Source organism: Tinamus guttatus, unplaced genomic scaffold, assembly GCF_059628265.1.
Source record: "Tinamus guttatus ecotype Peru unplaced genomic scaffold, ASM5962826v1 Tinamus_guttatus_pri_ptg000213l, whole genome shotgun sequence".
NCBI lineage: Eukaryota > Metazoa > Chordata > Aves > Tinamiformes > Tinamidae > Tinamus > Tinamus guttatus.
Window position 1 is genome coordinate 12,841,763 of NW_028288747.1, and position 17,852 is coordinate 12,859,614.

General features: G+C 40.4%; 2 protein-coding genes across 2 annotated transcripts; both read left to right on the forward strand.

Annotated features, from left to right (window-relative positions):
- The first annotated feature begins 2,538 nt into the window (after window positions 1–2,538).
- Window positions 2,539–6,467, forward strand: LOC104579386 (toll-like receptor 6). Its single transcript, XM_088524781.1, has 2 exons — window positions 2,539–2,579; window positions 4,377–6,467. The coding sequence occupies exon 2, from the start codon at window positions 4,449–4,451 to the stop codon at window positions 6,396–6,398; it is 1,950 nt and encodes a 649-aa protein (XP_088380907.1). The 5' UTR covers window positions 2,539–2,579; window positions 4,377–4,448; the 3' UTR covers window positions 6,399–6,467.
- Window positions 6,468–14,356: 7,889 nt separating this feature from the next.
- LOC104572058 (toll-like receptor 1) lies at window positions 14,357–16,841 on the forward strand. The gene has a single exon (XM_088524799.1). It carries the CDS (start codon window positions 14,433–14,435, stop codon window positions 16,839–16,841), a length of 2,409 nt encoding a protein of 802 aa, XP_088380925.1. The 5' UTR covers window positions 14,357–14,432.
- The last annotated feature ends 1,011 nt before the right edge of the window (window positions 16,842–17,852 follow it).

Below are 17,852 nucleotides of genomic sequence, written 5' to 3' on the forward strand. Positions count from 1 at the left end.
GGCAGCAGCGCGGGCGGGGGCCGGGCCGGGGCCGGGCGCGCCGCGGGAGGAGGGCGGGCCGGGGCCGCCGGGCGGGAGCTCCCGGCCGGCAGGGGCCGCCCCGGCCGCCATCGGCGCCGCGTGGCGGCCGCCTTGAGGGGAGGGCGGCGCAGCTGCGTTTGCTTCTGCTTTTGCTGTGTTCGGGGGGAAGTTTATTCCTTCCTCAAATCAAGCGTTAGCTAAACCCAAACGGAGGCACGTGGCCGTAGACTTATCAACTGAGATGTGGCTTTCCAGCTACCGCTGGGCAGCTCAGTTCTCCCCGTGTTTGCCCAAAAAGAGCCCCAAAAGGGAGTGTGTTTGTGTGTGTGTGTTTGCGCGCCGTTTGCCGGCGTGTTTCTCCTGCAAGTTGCTTTCAAGCTGGATGCCGCAGCCGGGTGTGAAATGGGTGATTAAACCAGGAGATTGCAGGCTCTTGCTTAACTGCTTGCACTTCTTGTTTTTCTCCAAGTCCTCACGCCCTTTCCTCATTCTACTTCTTCTTTTTAAGGCAAAGCATGCCCACTTAGAGTAATAAAAGGTAATTTTGGGTTAGTCACAGCTGTCACCGTTAGCACCATTGCTAGTCTTCCTTGGCTGAAGAAAATGAGTACTGTCACCATAGGGAACATGACTGTGTTTTATGAGTCACCTAAAGGGTCACTTAAATAAATCGCAAAATAACCCCCACTTCTGGGAAGCAAGTTTTACAGTCAGGTGGAAAAAACTATGTAGTGTACCTGTTTATGAAGCAGAATCATCTGTAGTTTCACGTTAAGTTAGGTGATAGCAGGACATTTATGTCACCAAAAATACTATAAATGATAGCCCTATTTCTAAGCAGTAACACAAATATAACAGGGCATGCTGGTAGTTCCAACACTTTCTTTTAGGTTAACTTACTAATTTTTTAAGTCAGTCATGTTTTTGTGTGTTTATGGAACACGAACTTGGAGTGGTACTAAGGATTTGCCTCTGTCAGGCATTGGAGTTTGTAGAATAAACTTTGTGAAAGTAACTTTTGACTTAAAATCAGACTGTTGTGGGGAACCACGACATGGGAAGTTTTGTAACTGGAGACCTTCCTCCCTCATGACAGCTGAGCATTTTGACTGCGAAGCAGTTCTTAGGGTGCCAGTATGATACATCCTCCAGAAGTTCACACATTTTTTTGGACGTGAATGGCAGTATTAATCACATTATAATAGAAATGTTTTCACTCAGGATGAACAGACCTTGCAAATGAGTAAGTGTATATATCTGGCTGGGGGATAGAAGGATGTATTTGTTTCCTAAGTAAAAATGACTTTAACTGAATTTAACACTTTAATTTTCTGATTTTCTTTCTCTTTTTAATGCTTAATTTCACTTGTACTTTCTCACTGCAGTAATATTGCAACTGCTTTTTGGAACAAAATTTACACAGACAATGAACAGTAAATAGATATGGGAACTCCATTCTGCTTACTTAACTTTTACTGCAAAGCAAACTTTTACTAACGTACTGTCAATGGAAAGTGTCACCCTCCTAGTGGACTCTCAAAAGGATACCAGTTTTTTGACAAATAAATAAATATAAAGAAAAGATAGAAGGAAACAAGTGCATTTTGTGAATTAATTTGACTAACAACATAAAACTAAGAAATCAGATACCATATGGGGCATAAATGTTAAAAAAAAGTATTTTTCAAGATTGCTTCTGGTTTGTTTCCTGAGACATTGTTGTGTTAAAACATGAATGTGCTATGCCATGCTAAACCCAAAAGGTAGATGTACGATGGCAGAATTAATTCTTTATTTAGATCTCATCCAAGAGATCTAATGAATTGATGTAATGATCAATTACAATTGATCAATTGATTACATCAATGATTAATTGATATAAATGATGTAAGTTCTGAACATCATTATAAAGAAATAAAGGGAAGCTCTTCTGTGCCTTTGCCAGGACAATACCCCAGCTGTCTGGGCATTGTGTACTGAAGTTCCTGCTCTGTTTGGATTTAAAAAGAAGGCTTGGTCCACTGTCCCAATGTCTACTGTTCGACCCTGTCACAGCACTGTTGGAGTAGAAGAGAGAGCTCATTCTTCCTTTCCCTTTAAACTGAAAATCAAATAAGACAAACTGAACTTTTAGAAAACATTCTTGCTAAGAAGAGCTTTAAAACTGAATTAATATAGTTAAATAACAAAATGAATTGGAATTACACATATAGACTTAGATAATTATTAAACTTGGAGGGGAAGGTGCTTGAATTTCGGTGTAAAACTTATTCAAAAGAAAAAGATAAATATGTTTACCTGCTTTGTCTGTTACAAACTATACAATGATGCAGTTCAAAATATAATCAAATAAGGGGAAAGTTATATACATATTTTATGTGGAAATAAATCTGGTAGAAGACAAATGCCATTTCATAAACTGTCAGTAGATGGCAGAAACAAATTTTAGAGAAAGTTTGGGTGTTCCTAAGTATTGTTAGGAGGATAGAGTTACAGGAAGTTTCTCTTTGGCTTTTCCTGGACACATTTTCTGCTTTATGGGAGAGCAGGGATTTATGGTGAGAAACTTTTCTCTTTCCTTTTGGTTTTATGTGATTGCTGGTTAGCTAAAGCTGTTTTATATTCTGCATTTCATTTGAAAATGAGTAATGTTCTGTTTAGAAGGTCATTATTAAAAATATATGGTTTACTTTCAAGTATGGAAATGGGAGAAGAGCTGCTTTCTGTACGTAAAAGGACTTGCTAAATAGCAGGCTCCTTAGATTAGCTCTGCATGCACAGTAAGAAGATTATGTTGATTTAATGAAAATAGTTTTTAATACAGTTCAGGATTTAGTCTAATTCCATGAGACGTTTCCTCCATATAAACTCTGTATTAGAGTTTCTGCATTTGTTAGATTTCTTGGCTGTGTTGAATTACTAGGTTGTCATCAAGATTGTCATGAGACACTCCCCAAGGTTAAGCTGTTAGTAGTAGTAGGTTTTAGTCAGTTTATACTGAGTGGACAAGTTCTTCAAACCCTTCAGTGTCTTCTCTGACCCTTCAATAAACAGAGCAGCTTCTCAGTGTTCTTGGATTGCATGCCCTATTGGATGATTTCTTTCCTTACATCTAGATAATGCTCTTTGTGTCAAACTTGAGGACTTTTCTGATTTAAAAGTGATATATAAAATATATTTTCTCCTATGTTAGCCTGAAAATCACAGGTCTGTGTTATAACAGATGTTAATTTCATTGCTTCATAGGAAAATGTAAACGAAATGTGAAGTATGTGTAAATGGTTTGACTATGAATGCCAAGATAGAGGAATGACAAAGAAAATGGATATTAATTAATGTGGAAGAATAATATCCTTCTGTCACCTAGTTCCTGGGTATTGTTGAAACTTTGTTTTAAGAAGGGATAAAGATTTGGTGGATTTTTATTCATCTTTTCTCTGAAGCGACACATTTTGTTTGTTTACATGCATGTATATGTCTGTTACCCAGACAATCAGAAGAATAGTGTAGAGGATCTGGTTATCTTTTGTGCTCTGCATATGCAAGAGCACATGCAAAAAGAGTCTCTTGAGAGCTACGATGGTAAAACTGTATATAAGTTATTTCAAATGCTAGTCTAGAAATAAGGTGGGAAAAGATCTGCCTCTCCATTACACTCTTTTTGGATGGTTTCCAAGTCTCTTTTCATGCCTTCCCTGCAAAATGAGAATTCAGTTGTCTCGCTATGATTTGGTGACTTGTTGTGATTTCTTAATATAAGTTATGTTACATCGACAGTCATACCCAATAATGTAAATTCTAAGAAAGCTTGCAGAATGGGTAATGGTGGAGAGACTAGGGTCCTCCAGGCAGCAGCATGAATCTCACCATAGATAGTGATACCTTACTGTATCATCACTGCAAATAATTTGTTTCAGTCATGGTTTTGTAATCATGGGTCCATTTTAAAACTTGTCTACTGAGCATAATTTGCATCTTCAATGGAGAATATGAGGGATAGATGATCTTACTGATCTTATCAGATTTTATACCTTCTGCTCAAATTGTGTTGCATAGCTCTGGGGGGCCTACACGGTGCATGAGACGCACCGTGTAGGCCCCCTGTTCTGTGAATAGCTGACAGTATTCAGTCATTTTATAAGAAGTAGACTCCTGTAAGTGCTAAACAAAGCAGATTTTACCAAGTAGAAATTTTACTGTTGTCCTCTAAAACAGGAATGTCTCTCCTGAATGATAAGTGCTTTCATTGCTTCTTGAGTAAAAGGGAGCGACAGGAAGTTGGAATGTTACAGAATCAGACACTATGGTGACTTCTTAATAATACGTGTTTTTGTTGTTGCTGTTGTTTGTTCCAGGATTAGAACAAAGATGGACAGACGAAGAAGAGCACTGAGCATCTCCAAGGAACTGTAAAAAGGACAGAGAAGATGAGATCCCTCAAAAACCTTTTTCTTTATGAATGTCTGTTTACATTAACTTTTTGGAACAGTATCAGCTTGTCTGTAGGAAATGAACTCTCTACATCTGTTTTTCATTATCTTCCAGAGGATTATTCTGACAACAAAATCAAGAGTCTGCCACTATTGAATAAAAATAGTCATAAATCCAGAGCTAGTTCTAATTGGGTTGTAATACAGAATACTACAGAAAGCCTATCACTATCAGAGATCAAAAATAAAGATGTAAATAAATTAATAGCTCTATTATCAAATTTCAAAAAAGGCTCCAGATTACAATATCTGACATTGTCGAATATTTCAGTGAACTGGATATATTTTGTTAAAATTCTTCAGACTATATGGCACTCATCCATTGAGTACGTCAATGTCAAGAGTATGACACAGCTGTCAAATATTGTCCCTTACAACTTTAATTATTCTGGTACCTCTATGAAGGCACTAACAATGAAGAAGATTTTAATCACAAGTTTATATTTTACACAGGATGACATATACAAAATATTTTCAGACATGAACATTGCATCCTTGACCATAGCTGAATCAGAGATGATACATATGTTGTGTCCTTCCTATGACAGTCCCTTTAAATACTTAAATTTTTTAAAGAATGATTTAACAGATCTGCTTTTTCAAAGTTGTGAAACATTAATTCACCTGGAGAAACTTATCTTGGGGAGAAATAAATTTAAGAGCCTGTTCCGGGTGAGCCTAATGACCAGCCATATGCAATCGCTGAGCTATTTGGACATGAGCAGCAACATGCTGCATTACGATGGGGCTGAGGAGCACTGCCAGTGGGCCGACTCCCTGACGGAGCTGGACTTATCCTCCAACCAGCTGACGGAGTCTGTGTTTGAGTGCTTGCCGGTCAATATCAAAAGGCTGGATCTACAGAACAACCAGATTGCGAGTGTGCCCAAAGGGATTGCTGAGCTGGAGTCCTTGAGAGAGCTGAATCTGGCTTCGAACCGTCTAAGCGACCTGCCCGGCTGCAGCAGCTTTCCTGCGCTGGCAGCCCTGAACATCGAGATGAATTCAATCCTCGCGCCGTCGACGGACTTTGTCGCGAGCTGCCAGCACGTGGGGGAGCTGCGAGCGGGGCACAACCCGTTCAAGTGCTCCTGTGAGCTGCGGGCCTTCATCCGCCTGGAGAGGCAGTCTGGGGGGAAGCTGTGGGGCTGGCCCGAGGCCTACGTGTGCCAGTACCCGGATGACCTGCGCGGAACCGAGCTGAAGGACTTCCACGTGAGCGAGCTGTCTTGCAACACCACCCTCTTGCTCGTGATCGCGCTGCTCGTGACACTGGTGCTGGTGGCCGTCGTGGCCTTTCTGTGCATCTACTTTGATGCCCCGTGGTACGTGCGGATGACTTGGCAATGGACGCAGACGAAGCGGAGGGCTTGGCACAGCTGCCCCGGAGAGCAGGAAGCGGCTCTGCAGTTTCACGCCTTCATTTCGTACAGCGCCCGCGATTCTGTGTGGGTCACGAATGAGCTGATCCCAAACTTGGAGAAGGGGGAGGGCTGTGTGCGGCTGTGCCAGCACGAGAGGGACTTCATCCCGGGCAAAAGCATCGTGGAGAATATCATTGACTGCATAGAGAAGAGCTACAAGTTGATCTTTGTGCTGTCTCCCAACTTTGTGCAGAGCGAGTGGTGTCACTATGAGCTCTACTTTGCCCACCACAAGTTATTTAGCGACAGCTCCGATAGCTTAATCCTCATTTTACTGGAGCCGATTCCTCCGTACATCATTCCTGCCAGGTATCACAAGCTGAAGGCTCTCATGGCCAAGAGAACGTACCTGGAGTGGCCAAAGGAGAGGAGCAAGCATGCCCTTTTCTGGGCTAACTTGAGAGCAGCAATTAGCATTAACCTGCCTATGGCTGATGGACACAGCTGTGGGGAATGTAATTAAGAATCTGCTTCTTGCAGTTTTTTTTGTTGTTCTTGTTTCTTTACAAAATAATAAATGTTTGATAGCTTTCATTGATTGTTTCCCTCTTTCTTGTAGAACCATGTTCTACAACTATATTATTATCTTATGCTTCCTCTTAACTGTAGAAAAAATCAACTTAGAAAAATCATACCATTTGAGATTGATGCAGAGAAGGCAAAGCAGAAATTCATGCGGAATGTGTGTTTTGAAATACAGCTTGAAATACAGTAGTAAATTTTTCTAAGCAGAGTAGTATTTTCAGAAGTTGTTATAGTCATGTAGAAAGGGATATTTGAATTGCTGGAGAGACGGGCTAATCACACAGCTTCGGCAGCTCGATCACATGACTTCCGTTGTCAAAATTGGCTCACCAGAAAGGAAATTACAGACTCTGTGAAGGTGTCCAGAAACCAAGAGCTGAAGGCAGTTCCTGGATGGAATTTTCTCAGATTCAGGAAGCTGGCACCCAGATATAGAAATCCGTGAGTATATAACATAGGTGGACAAAAAGGGTTATGTTAGAAAAGAGGACTAATTTGGGGAGTTTGGGGAGGGAGGAGGGGGAATTAAAAAAAAAAACAAAACCCTACTTCTCCTTTAGGGGTTTGTAGTTTGGCGCTATAGTTCCTACATGCAGGAGAAAATTTGAACTGGCAACCAAAACTGCAATCCTAACTCTCTGACACTGTCCTGGTATCACCTTGGCCCTGAGGTTAACTTGATCTCTAGTGGCATAACTACCTTCATCATCAATGGCTGTATCTTGAGAAACTAGCTTCTTCTTAGCTCGTCCTTTTTCTAGCTTCTGACTTTTTCTATCCATTATCTATCTCATTTTATGCTGCTGATTAGAAGACTGTCCTTTTTGGCCAAAACAGTACCTTTTGCAGCAGAACTTTAAGTCCCCCTCAGCAAAGCAATAAACAGCCAGGGGTTGAGAACATTTGCCAGGTCTTGGAACAGCTGATATGACCAGATGCAGCCAGATGTTGATGGAAGCAGAAACACAAGCTACATTTACAGTATTTGCTCTCCTTTATGGGAATATAGCATGCCCCTTTGCCTCAATTGTGTTGTTTTGTTTTCAAGAAGATGCAGTTAGACTCTGATGAGCATTCACAACTGCTAAAGATCATCACGGCAAACATTATTGTTGTAAGTTGAACAATGGGGGCAGAAGACCTGCAGAGATGAACAAGGAGCTCCTGGAAAAACCTAAATATAAAGAAGTGCAGAGAAGGTGGAAGCAGAGATGTGCCTAGGAAGGCCAAGATGCATTTGAAATTAAATCTGTGAAAGGATGCCAATAATAGCAAGAAGGGCTTCTTTAGTTGCAAGAAAGACTATAGACAAGAAAGAAAAGGCATGCTAATGAATGGATCAGGGCCCTGATGGCAAATGATACAGAGAAGGCAGAGATATCAAATGTTTTTTTTTTTTTGTTCTAGTCTTTATTGCTGAGACCAGCCCTTAGAAATCCCAGACTCTAGAGACCATGGAGCAAGTTCTGGAGAAAGGAAGAATTTCCTTTGATGGGGAGACTTGGGTTAGAGATCATTTATACAAACTGCATACACATGTCCATGGGTCCTGATGGGATTCATCCACAAGTGCTGAGGGAGCCAGCAAATGTGATTGCTAGGCTCAATCATCTTTGAAAGAACATGGAGAACAAGAGAAGTGTCGGAGGACTGGAAGAAAGCTAATGTTACTTCAGTCTTCAAAAAGGGCAAGGAGGAGGACCCAGGGAACTACAGGCCAGTTGGCATCACTTTCATCCCTGGAAAAACGATTCAGCTCATCCTGAATGCCATCTCTAAGCAAGTGAAGGATAAGGAGATCAGAAATAGTCAGCATGCATTCAAGAGGAAATCATGCTATCCAAACCTCATGGCCATCTATGATGGGATGGGTAGCTGGGTAGATGAGGCGAGAGAGGTGGCTGTTGTCTGCTTTGACTTCAGCAAGGCTTCTGACACTGTATCCCGTGACATCCTCACAGGCAAGCTCAGGAAGCATGGTTAGGTGAGTGAACAGTGAGGTGGATTGAGAACTGGCTAAATAGCAGAGTTTAGAGGGTGGTACAAAGTGGTACACAGTCTATTTGGAGGCCTGTAGATAGCGTAGTCTCTCATGGGTCAGTACTGGGTCCAGTATTGCTCAGCATAATCATCAATGATCTGGATGGAGGCACAGAGTACACCCTCAGCAGTCTGCTGAAAATACAAAATCGGGAGGAGTGACTGACACACTGTGCTGCCTTTTAGAGGCACCTTGACAGACTGGAGGGATGGGCAGGCAGGAACCTCATGAAGTTCAGCAAAGGGATGTGCAAAGACCTTTACCTAGGGAGAAATAACCCCTGGCAGCAATACAGGCTGCAGGCTGACACAGTCCTCATCTGGATACAATCCCCAGAAATGTGCTCTTGGAGACCCTGCTTGAGCAGGAGGTTGGACTAAATGATTCCCAGAAATCCTTTCCATCCTCGACCCTTCTGTGATTCTGTGATTCTTCTGTGATTCTCTTGCCTACCCAAAGGACAGTTGTTTGCCATCTTTAATGCCAGACTTAGACAAGAAGGTAATATCAGACCAATAAGCAGAGTGTTATGTTTTTCCAAAATTTGCTTCAGAGTGGGGAAAGAGGAAAGGATGTAAATATAAAACCATTACTTAGTGTAGAAAGTTCACATGCTTTATCTGATTTTTGTTTTCCATTATTATTAGCAAAATATATTAGTTGTGATTTTTTTTTACATAGCTCTAAGCAGACGGACATGCCTTGGTTGAAATCTTGATTATTTAATTTATATTATTCAATGATTTACAGTGAAAAGGTCAAATTTAACACCTCTAGCACTCTCATCTCATTTCACTCAATTAATAAAACACACTATTGCCAAATTGCTGTCTCACTCAGGACTGCAGAAAGGAATGTTGTTTTCTGCACTTCTTTCATTTAGCTCTTCAAAAAGGCTAGAAAGCCTTCATGTTACTCAGATGAGAATACACAGCTATTCTCAGATTTTAATGATTTCTTTTAGGAGTGGAAGTGTTCAGCAGTAACGTTGTGGAGGGAACTTGGGAACTCCATATGCTTCTGGCAGTGTAGCTGGTATGATCCTAAGTAGAAGTATGTAATTACAAGTTTCCTGAGTATGTTCAAATTGAGCGAATAATGTTGGAAAGCAAGACTTGTAATAATAAGGGGAGGTAATAAAAACTTGTACTTTGGGACCCAAAGCCCAAATATTCACAGAATCACAGAATGGTTGAGGTTGGAAGGGACCTCTAGAGATCATCTAGTCCAACCCCCCTGTTCCAGCAGGGACACCTGGAGCACGTGGCACAGGACTGCATCCAAGCGGGTTTGGAGATTCCACAACCTCTCTATTATTACACTCTTGTGTATATTATGTGCCAGATAAACAGCAAAACAGCTGAACAAGCAGTGAATTATTGCAACCACTTTATTGGTCAGATTCCATGGGGAGAAGATACTTCAAGACATGTCAGGATCACAGTATTTCAGAAAACCACCTTGGCCTTTGCCATACTCTGAACATTTCCACAAAAGAGTTTTTAGCCCAAGGAGAAATTTTTCCCATATGTGGAAGCCATATGTTAGCCTCGCATCCCTTATCAGCCTTTTTTTCCTGGAACTTTATTTGATATTTTGTAAAGTAGCAGCATTATTCTGCATACACTAATAACCAGTCTGCAACTGGTTCTACAGGTAAAGTTACAGCTGTTAATGCACTTCAGCTGGGAGGAAAAGGGAGCAGGTAAATACACTCCTATGCCAGATAGTGTATCACAGCAGGTTCCCGGAATTTGCGGAGTCATCTCAGTGCTTAGCAACAATATCGCATTTACATTCATGATAGTATCAACATACAAAAGCAAACATGGGGGTTAAACACCCTCCAAATTGTAGAAAATGTGCAAATGAAGTGAAAGCAGAAATATTTTCATATATATGCAATATGGAGTATAAGTGTTATTATCTGAACTATGGCAGAATAGAAGACCTGTTGCACTATTAGGTAGCTCTTCCAAGGGCTCATCACTTTTTTTTTTTTTTGCTTCAAAATGTGATAGAGCATCATCACAGCAGCTCAGCTGCAGAGGTTTAGAGCAGGAGACAGAATTGGGAAGAGAGAGAAAGAAAGGGGATTCCATAGAGTGAGGCATTCTGTTGAGAGGAAGGTTCAAAAACTCTGTAAAACTCATCTTTTTACTTCAGTTAGGATGATACAGATTTTCTTTCAGAAACATTTGCTGAGGTTGACTATAATGCCCGTCTGTACTCACTGGTTAGTCAAGAAAAAGTGGTACTGGTGAGCCGGTCAATGAGAGTTGGTTCTGTATTCTGCAAGGTGCCGCTCTGTTATCGGAAATAGCTTGATTTCCCCATTTTTAATCTTTGCATCTATTTATGCTCAAACAAGATAGGCTTATAATGAGATAAAATCTCTGCTCACTTTAACTTACGGTAGTATTTAGCACCCATTTTTTACCACAGGAGTAAGTTGTGACAATGAAAGTGTTATAATTGAAGATCCTTGCACATGACCAAACACTGACCTAGCCACTTGCATCTTTACCTGATTGGATTAACTTTTTACAAGTGTTTGGATAAGTCCAGCTGCTCTGGTTATGTTTTAACTCAGTGTTTTGCATATATAAGTACTCTTCTGCAATTTAAATTGGGGGCACTTTTCACTCCTTTGGGGATTCTCTTGATCCTGAAATGTGAAAATGGTTGAAATGAAATGAAAAAATGCGGCTATTTTTTCCTCTTAGCAGCTCTGTGTGTGTTGGAATCACTCTTAAAGGAGGTTGGTGATGTATTTGAATTCGCGAACACAGCAAAGATTTTTGCATAATTATATTAGGATTAAAACTGCCTTGACTTCCCATGCTTTCATTCTTAATTTGATTATCATATTATTGCTCTGCCAACAAACACCTTCATTTGCTCCTTTCCATAGGGACATGGATTAATGCTGACCAATGGGAAAGTCTCCCGCTTATCTTGAATACAGGACAGTATCAGCTAACAAGCAGATTCTTGCTGCTTATTGAAAAACATTAATGATCCCTGGTCTTGTCTTGGGTTACAGATGTCTCAGAAGCGTGATCTGTAATGAACTACTTAGATTCGCTGCACAGAGGAAAGCAGAATACTTTATTGCTCATCAATCTCAAAATGAAAAACAGCCATTTCTTTCTAGCAAAACAAGAGGAATTCCTTCTTTTTTTTTTCCTTGCAGGATTGGAAGGGTAAATGCAAAGAAAACTTCAGAAGCAAATTAATGCAAATTTTCAATTTATTTAATACCACTGTCCAAATTAAAGTTCCAGAGGCAACCTTGAAGGTTTTTCCCAGCTTTTTAGCTGGACACCAGCTCACCTTTACCTCTCCTCCAAGATGTTGCCTTCTTGAAGGCAATAAGCCGTGGATTGACCTGGAGTGGGTTGAACCCTCTCCTCCACTCTCCCCATGTTGACTAATACCTGAAGAATTCGTTATATATTTTGTGAGTTTAATCTTAACAGTCATTAAGATTAAATGAATCTTTAGAACAAAGCCTAGATACTCTGCTTCCTTCTATCTTCTTTGTTCATCTTACTGAAGCATGTTGCATTAGTTTGGAGGCCTACAGGAATGAGATGTTATTTTCAGTTGTTTATATTTGCCTTTGAAATACCGATTTGCTCACTAGGTTTATGCCCAACTCAGAAAATTAATTGAATGAATGTTTAATGCTTCCTTCCCAGTTAACTTGTCTGACATAGCTGTGTTTCTCTTGGCCCCAATACAGCTTTCACGTCAAAGAAAATATTATCTACAGCACATCTTGATAATTTTGTGGTGGAAGTTACAATGTGGAGTCTTCATGATAACCATCTGAGGCATATTGGGTATCAAGAAGACTAGTACAGGTTTTGAACTATGTCAGTTTGCCCCTGTAACAAGCTTTTGGGATGTGAGTTTTTGCAGCCTGCCAATGTGCGACATAATTAATCTGCTTGCTGAGGAAAATCATTCCTGAGGGGTGGAGCTCTGATTCTGATATGCAGAGAAGCTGCCTGTGAAAGTTTCGCTTCCTCTTTTCTGGGTGTGTAAAAGGGCAGATGCAGCTGCCAAACTTCCAGAACACCTGTGTAACTGTCAGAAAGAGACAAAATTAGCAATGCAGATTTATTTAAGTGGTCTTGCTTTGGTAAATATTCTGCGCAGCAGATAGGTCTATTTCCTCCTAAACCATAGCTATGTAAATTCTGCAAGAGTATATGTATTTTGAGTTTGGGCTGTTAAAAATTCTTTCATTTCCTTGAGCTCTTAATACTTGCACTGTACTGAAAACACATGTTTTCTTAGAATTATATAGATTACATAAATAAGCCTTTCTACTTTTGAAGGTAAAATTGTTAACTATTAAAAAGGAATTATCATGTCATGTGAGATTCCTCAGCTTCAAGATCATGTATGTGTGAAATTCTGTCTTGAGAATATAAGATGACTGTTCAGAAGTCTTTTGCTGGTTCTTTGCTCAGGGATGAATTTCATACACAAAAGGTGGGTTATATTTGCTGAATTGTTTAATTCTTCTTCTTGTAATATATGATTTGGACTCTGTCAGATCTTAGGATTTTAGGTATTTATCTGCCATTGAAAGATATTCTTGCACTTTGAAATTTCAGTGAAAATGCTTATTTGCATGTTGAATTTCAATGAAGAAGAAAAGAATTTTTTTTTTTTTTGGAATGGCAATTTTCATTCTCAGTCAAATGTAATTTAACACCATCATAAAATAGTGTTGGGTGAGTTATTGCTGACCCTTAATATTGCATTGTTAGATAGCTGGTTTTATTCTTTTGGTTTGGCCCTCTCTAGTGCTAGGTCGTGGATCCTGCCTGCTTACAGCCTATACTGTAACCTGCACAGTAAGTTAAAACTCATCTGGCAATAGAGCGTGGAGCAGAGAATGTGTGTGTTTTTCTCTACTTTAAGAAAAATTCTTGCTTTGTTCCTGACTTCCCCTTTGCCCTGAAGTCCCTCCAATTCCTGGTCAATTTTTTTTGATCTCGAGAGGTTCTTTGCCAACCCATGTTCTGAAGAACAGGGTCAGCTACTCTTTGAAGGAAGCCATGTCCAGCTCATTCTTCCTGCAAGTGACACTGTGCTTTGACAAACCATCTGAGCCTCACTTATAATGTGCTCTGTGCTCAGATAGCCTAGGCCAACCTTTTGCAGATAGAACTCGACTGTCTGGCAGTCAGATTCTGTAGAGGTCCTTTTCCTCCGTAGTGATTTATTCTTTTATTGCTTTTGGTGACAGTAATTACAGATGTTTATTACTTCCTTGAGGAAAACTTGATTAATCTGGATGGGAGATTGAGAGGGGAAGGCATGAGTTCTGTTATCAGTCCAAAAAAGTTACTTATGCACTGGCACACGTTACAACCTAGAACTGACAAAAATAGGCCTTTGTTTTTTGTTAAAAAATGCACAGAGAATGAATTAAAACATGTATTTTCCAAACAGAATCAGCACAGGAAAAAATAGGATATTTGTGTCCTGAAAGAGTGTGTGAATCTCTCATTCTTCAGGTTCTGTGAGTGTTTTATCAAATGCTTTAGCAATAAAGAGTAATGCTCAGGACATAGGGCACATGGGAAGCAGAAGATGGAGGTTTCCTTTCCGCTTGACTGAGAAAAACAAGAATTGGAATTAAAGAGAAGGGGTGAGGGGGATGGGTAATACCTCAGGGGAAAAAAAAACAAAAGAGCAAAAATCTGATTTTTAGAGCATACATTTTATATGTACGATTCTTTTTTTTTTTTAAAGCAATGAATAGCAAATGCAACGATTAAACATATTCAACAAATCAAATATGTTTTCTTTCCATAGGGTTGAACTCAATATTGAGAAATGTTGAATGGAAAACAAAACCATGCTTCTCTGCTTCTGTAAAGAACAAAGATAATTCTCTAAGACGTAATGGGACCCCTTACAAATATCTTTATCTTTGCCTGGGTCTTTATATTCACTCTTTGGAATAATATCCAGATGACTGTGGAAAATGAATTTACTGCAAACTATTCAAGCAATTTGCTAACTACTGTCCCAAAAAACATTTCAGTTCATATTCGTTTACTAGATTTATCATATAATAAGATTTCTGAATTTAGTATCTTTGATTTTATGCCTCTTTCTGACCTTCGAGTATTGAATCTTTCTCATAATCTAATTACAGATCTTGACTTCAATGCCTTCATGTTTAATCAAGATTTAGAATACTTAGATTTGTCTCATAACAAGATTTTGAAAGTTTACTGTCAAGCTGTTGAAAGTCTTAGACATTTAGATCTTTCTTTCAATGAGTTTACTGCCTTGCCCATCTGTCAGGAATTTGGGACCATGTTTCACCTCGAATACCTAGGATTAAGTGCCACGGTGATACAGAGATCAGACTTCAGATACATCACACATTTGCAGCTGCACACTGTCTTCCTAACCTTACAAGTCTTTTCTAGGTATGAACCTCAGAGTCTGATAGCCTTAAATACAAAGAGCCTCCACATAGTCTTTGCAGACAACCAAAACTTCAGTTTTTTCCTCTTGTATGATGGAATGAGCACGTCAGAAAATTTAAAAATAACTAACATAAGATATAGTGTGAGTTACAAAGGTTTCCCTTTTCCTCCATTAGACCTTCTGAAAAAAATCAAGACAAAAGTCCTGGTGCTAGACAGTGTGGATTTACAATGGGGAATCATTTTCCAGATTTTTTTGCTTATTTGGTATTCACCTGTAGAGTATTGGACTGTGAAAAACTTAACTTTTCGAGGATCAGTGGGAAAAGTGGCAGAATATGAATATTTATTTTTCTTAAGCTTTCAGGAACGATTGATCGATTCGGGTAGCTCCTTGAAAGCACTAACTTTAGAACACGTTCGTAATAAGGTTTATTATTTCAACCAAGGAATTCTATATAGACAATTTTCAGAGATGAATATTGGAAAATTAACAATATGTGATGCATATATGCCACACATGCTTTGCCCCAAGAGAATAAGCTCGTTTCAGTATTTAAATTTTTCTCACAATGCCCTGACAGATGAATTGTTCCAGAATTGTGTCACTCTGACAGATTTGAAATCACTTATTTTGAGGAGAAATAAATTTAAGAGCCTGTTCCGGGTGAGCTTAATGACCAGCCATATGCAATCGCTGAGCTATTTGGACATGAGCAGCAACATGCTGCATTACGATGGGGCTGAGGAGCACTGCCAGTGGGCCGACTCCCTGGCGGAGCTGGACTTATCCTCCAACCAGCTGACGGAGTCCGTGTTTGAGTGCTTGCCGGTCAATATCAAAAGGCTGGATCTACAGAACAACCAGATTGCGAGTGTGCCCAAAGGGATTGCTGAGCTGGAGTCCTTGAGAGAGCTGAATCTGGCTTTGAATCGTCTAAGCGACCTGCCCAGCTGCAGCAGCTTTCCTGCGCTGGCAGCCCTGAACATCGAGATGAATTCAATCCTCGCGCCGTCGACGGACTTTGTCGCGAGCTGCCAGCGCGTGGGGGAGCTGCGAGCGGGGCACAACCCGTTCAAGTGCTCCTGTGAGCTGCGGGCCTTCATCCGCCTGGAGAGGCAGTCTGGGGGGAAGCTGTGGGGCTGGCCCGAGGCCTACGTGTGCCAGTACCCGGATGACCTGCGCGGAACCGAGCTGAAGGACTTCCACGTGAGCGAGCTGTCTTGCAACACCACCCTCTTGCTCGTGATCGCGCTGCTCGTGACGCTGGTGCTGGTGGCCGTCGTGGCCTTTCTGTGCCTCTACTTTGATGCCCCGTGGTACGTGCGGATGACTTGGCAATGGACGCAGACGAAGCGGAGGGCTTGGCACAGCTGCCCCGGAGAGCAGGAAGCGGCTCTGCAGTTTCACGCCTTCATTTCGTACAGCGCGCGCGATTCTGTGTGGGTCACGAATGAGCTGATCCCAAACTTGGAGAAGGGGGAGGGCTGTGTGCGGCTGTGCCAGCACGAGAGGGACTTCATCCCGGGCAAAAGCATCGTGGAGAATATCATTGACTGCATAGAGAAGAGCTACAAGTTGATCTTTGTGCTGTCTCCCAACTTTGTGCAGAGCGAGTGGTGTCACTATGAGCTCTACTTTGCCCACCACAAGTTATTTAGCGACTGCTCCGATAGCTTAATCCTCATTTTACTGGAGCCGATTCCTCCGTACATCATTCCTGCCAGGTATCACAAGCTGAAGGCTCTCATGGCCAAGAGAACGTACCTGGAGTGGCCAAAGGAGAGGAACAAGCATGCCCTTTTCTGGGCTAACCTGAGAGCGGCTATTAGCATTAACCTGCCTATATCTTTTGAAGCAAATGAGGCGTAGTAAGTGGCAATATTTTTTACTAGTAACAGACTAGTGTATAAGTAATAATCTAATATTACTAGTATATGAGTAATTCACTGTGCTTCATTAAATTGTGCTCATTAAATTCTTACTTTTTTTAAACATTTTTTTCATGTTGTTTACACCGTAGCAGAATTTAATTGTAATACATACAGCAAATGCTGCTGCTTGTTTTAATGGTCAAACTAATGCATGAGAAGTCTTCTTTACCTGTCCATCATCAAAATGAGAAGGATAAAAGATGTTCACAGAGATCAAACTCACTTTCTTAGACTTAGGTTGCTTTTATTGTGGTATCTTCCTCTAAATTATAGACATACTTGAAAGTACCTGAAGTATTGAATGATTGAATATTATCAGGATTGTAAAGTCTTGCATTTAGTTTATGTTGGGCAGGAGATGTTGTGAGGATAAGATTGTAGGGATTTACTTCCTTGTGTTTAATTAGAAAATACAAGCAAAGAAGTTGTCTCTTGTGTAAAGCAATTTCTGTAAACTGGTATAATACATGACAAGGGTAAGTACTTCAAAACCTTCAGATATCACTGGAACTTTTATAAATCTGTACTCTGAGAGAAGGATTTGTTCAAGGCCCCGTGAGCTCAGATTTTTTCTGTAATCACAGACACTCTCTGAGCTGAAAGTTGGAGTCATTGTGCCCTGTTTAACCTCCTGGTTACTCTGCTGTACTTAGAATTGCAGCTTCCTTAGAGATATCTGGTAATTCAAGATTTCATCTGAAATTTATCTGAACTTATGAAAAAAATCTATACTGCTCTTTGCTTGCTTCCATAACCATGTCAAGCTATACTGGCTTGGTTATTTTCCCTCCTTTGTTAAAGGTAGTTATATATTTTAATAAAGTGTATTTTTATATACTCTGTCAACTTTAATGAGGCAAAGAGAAGAGATCTCCTCAATGTATTAAGTTATTGTTTCATTATGAAAGTTTCCCTCAGCTGCACTATCATAAATTTTGTTTTATTGTTT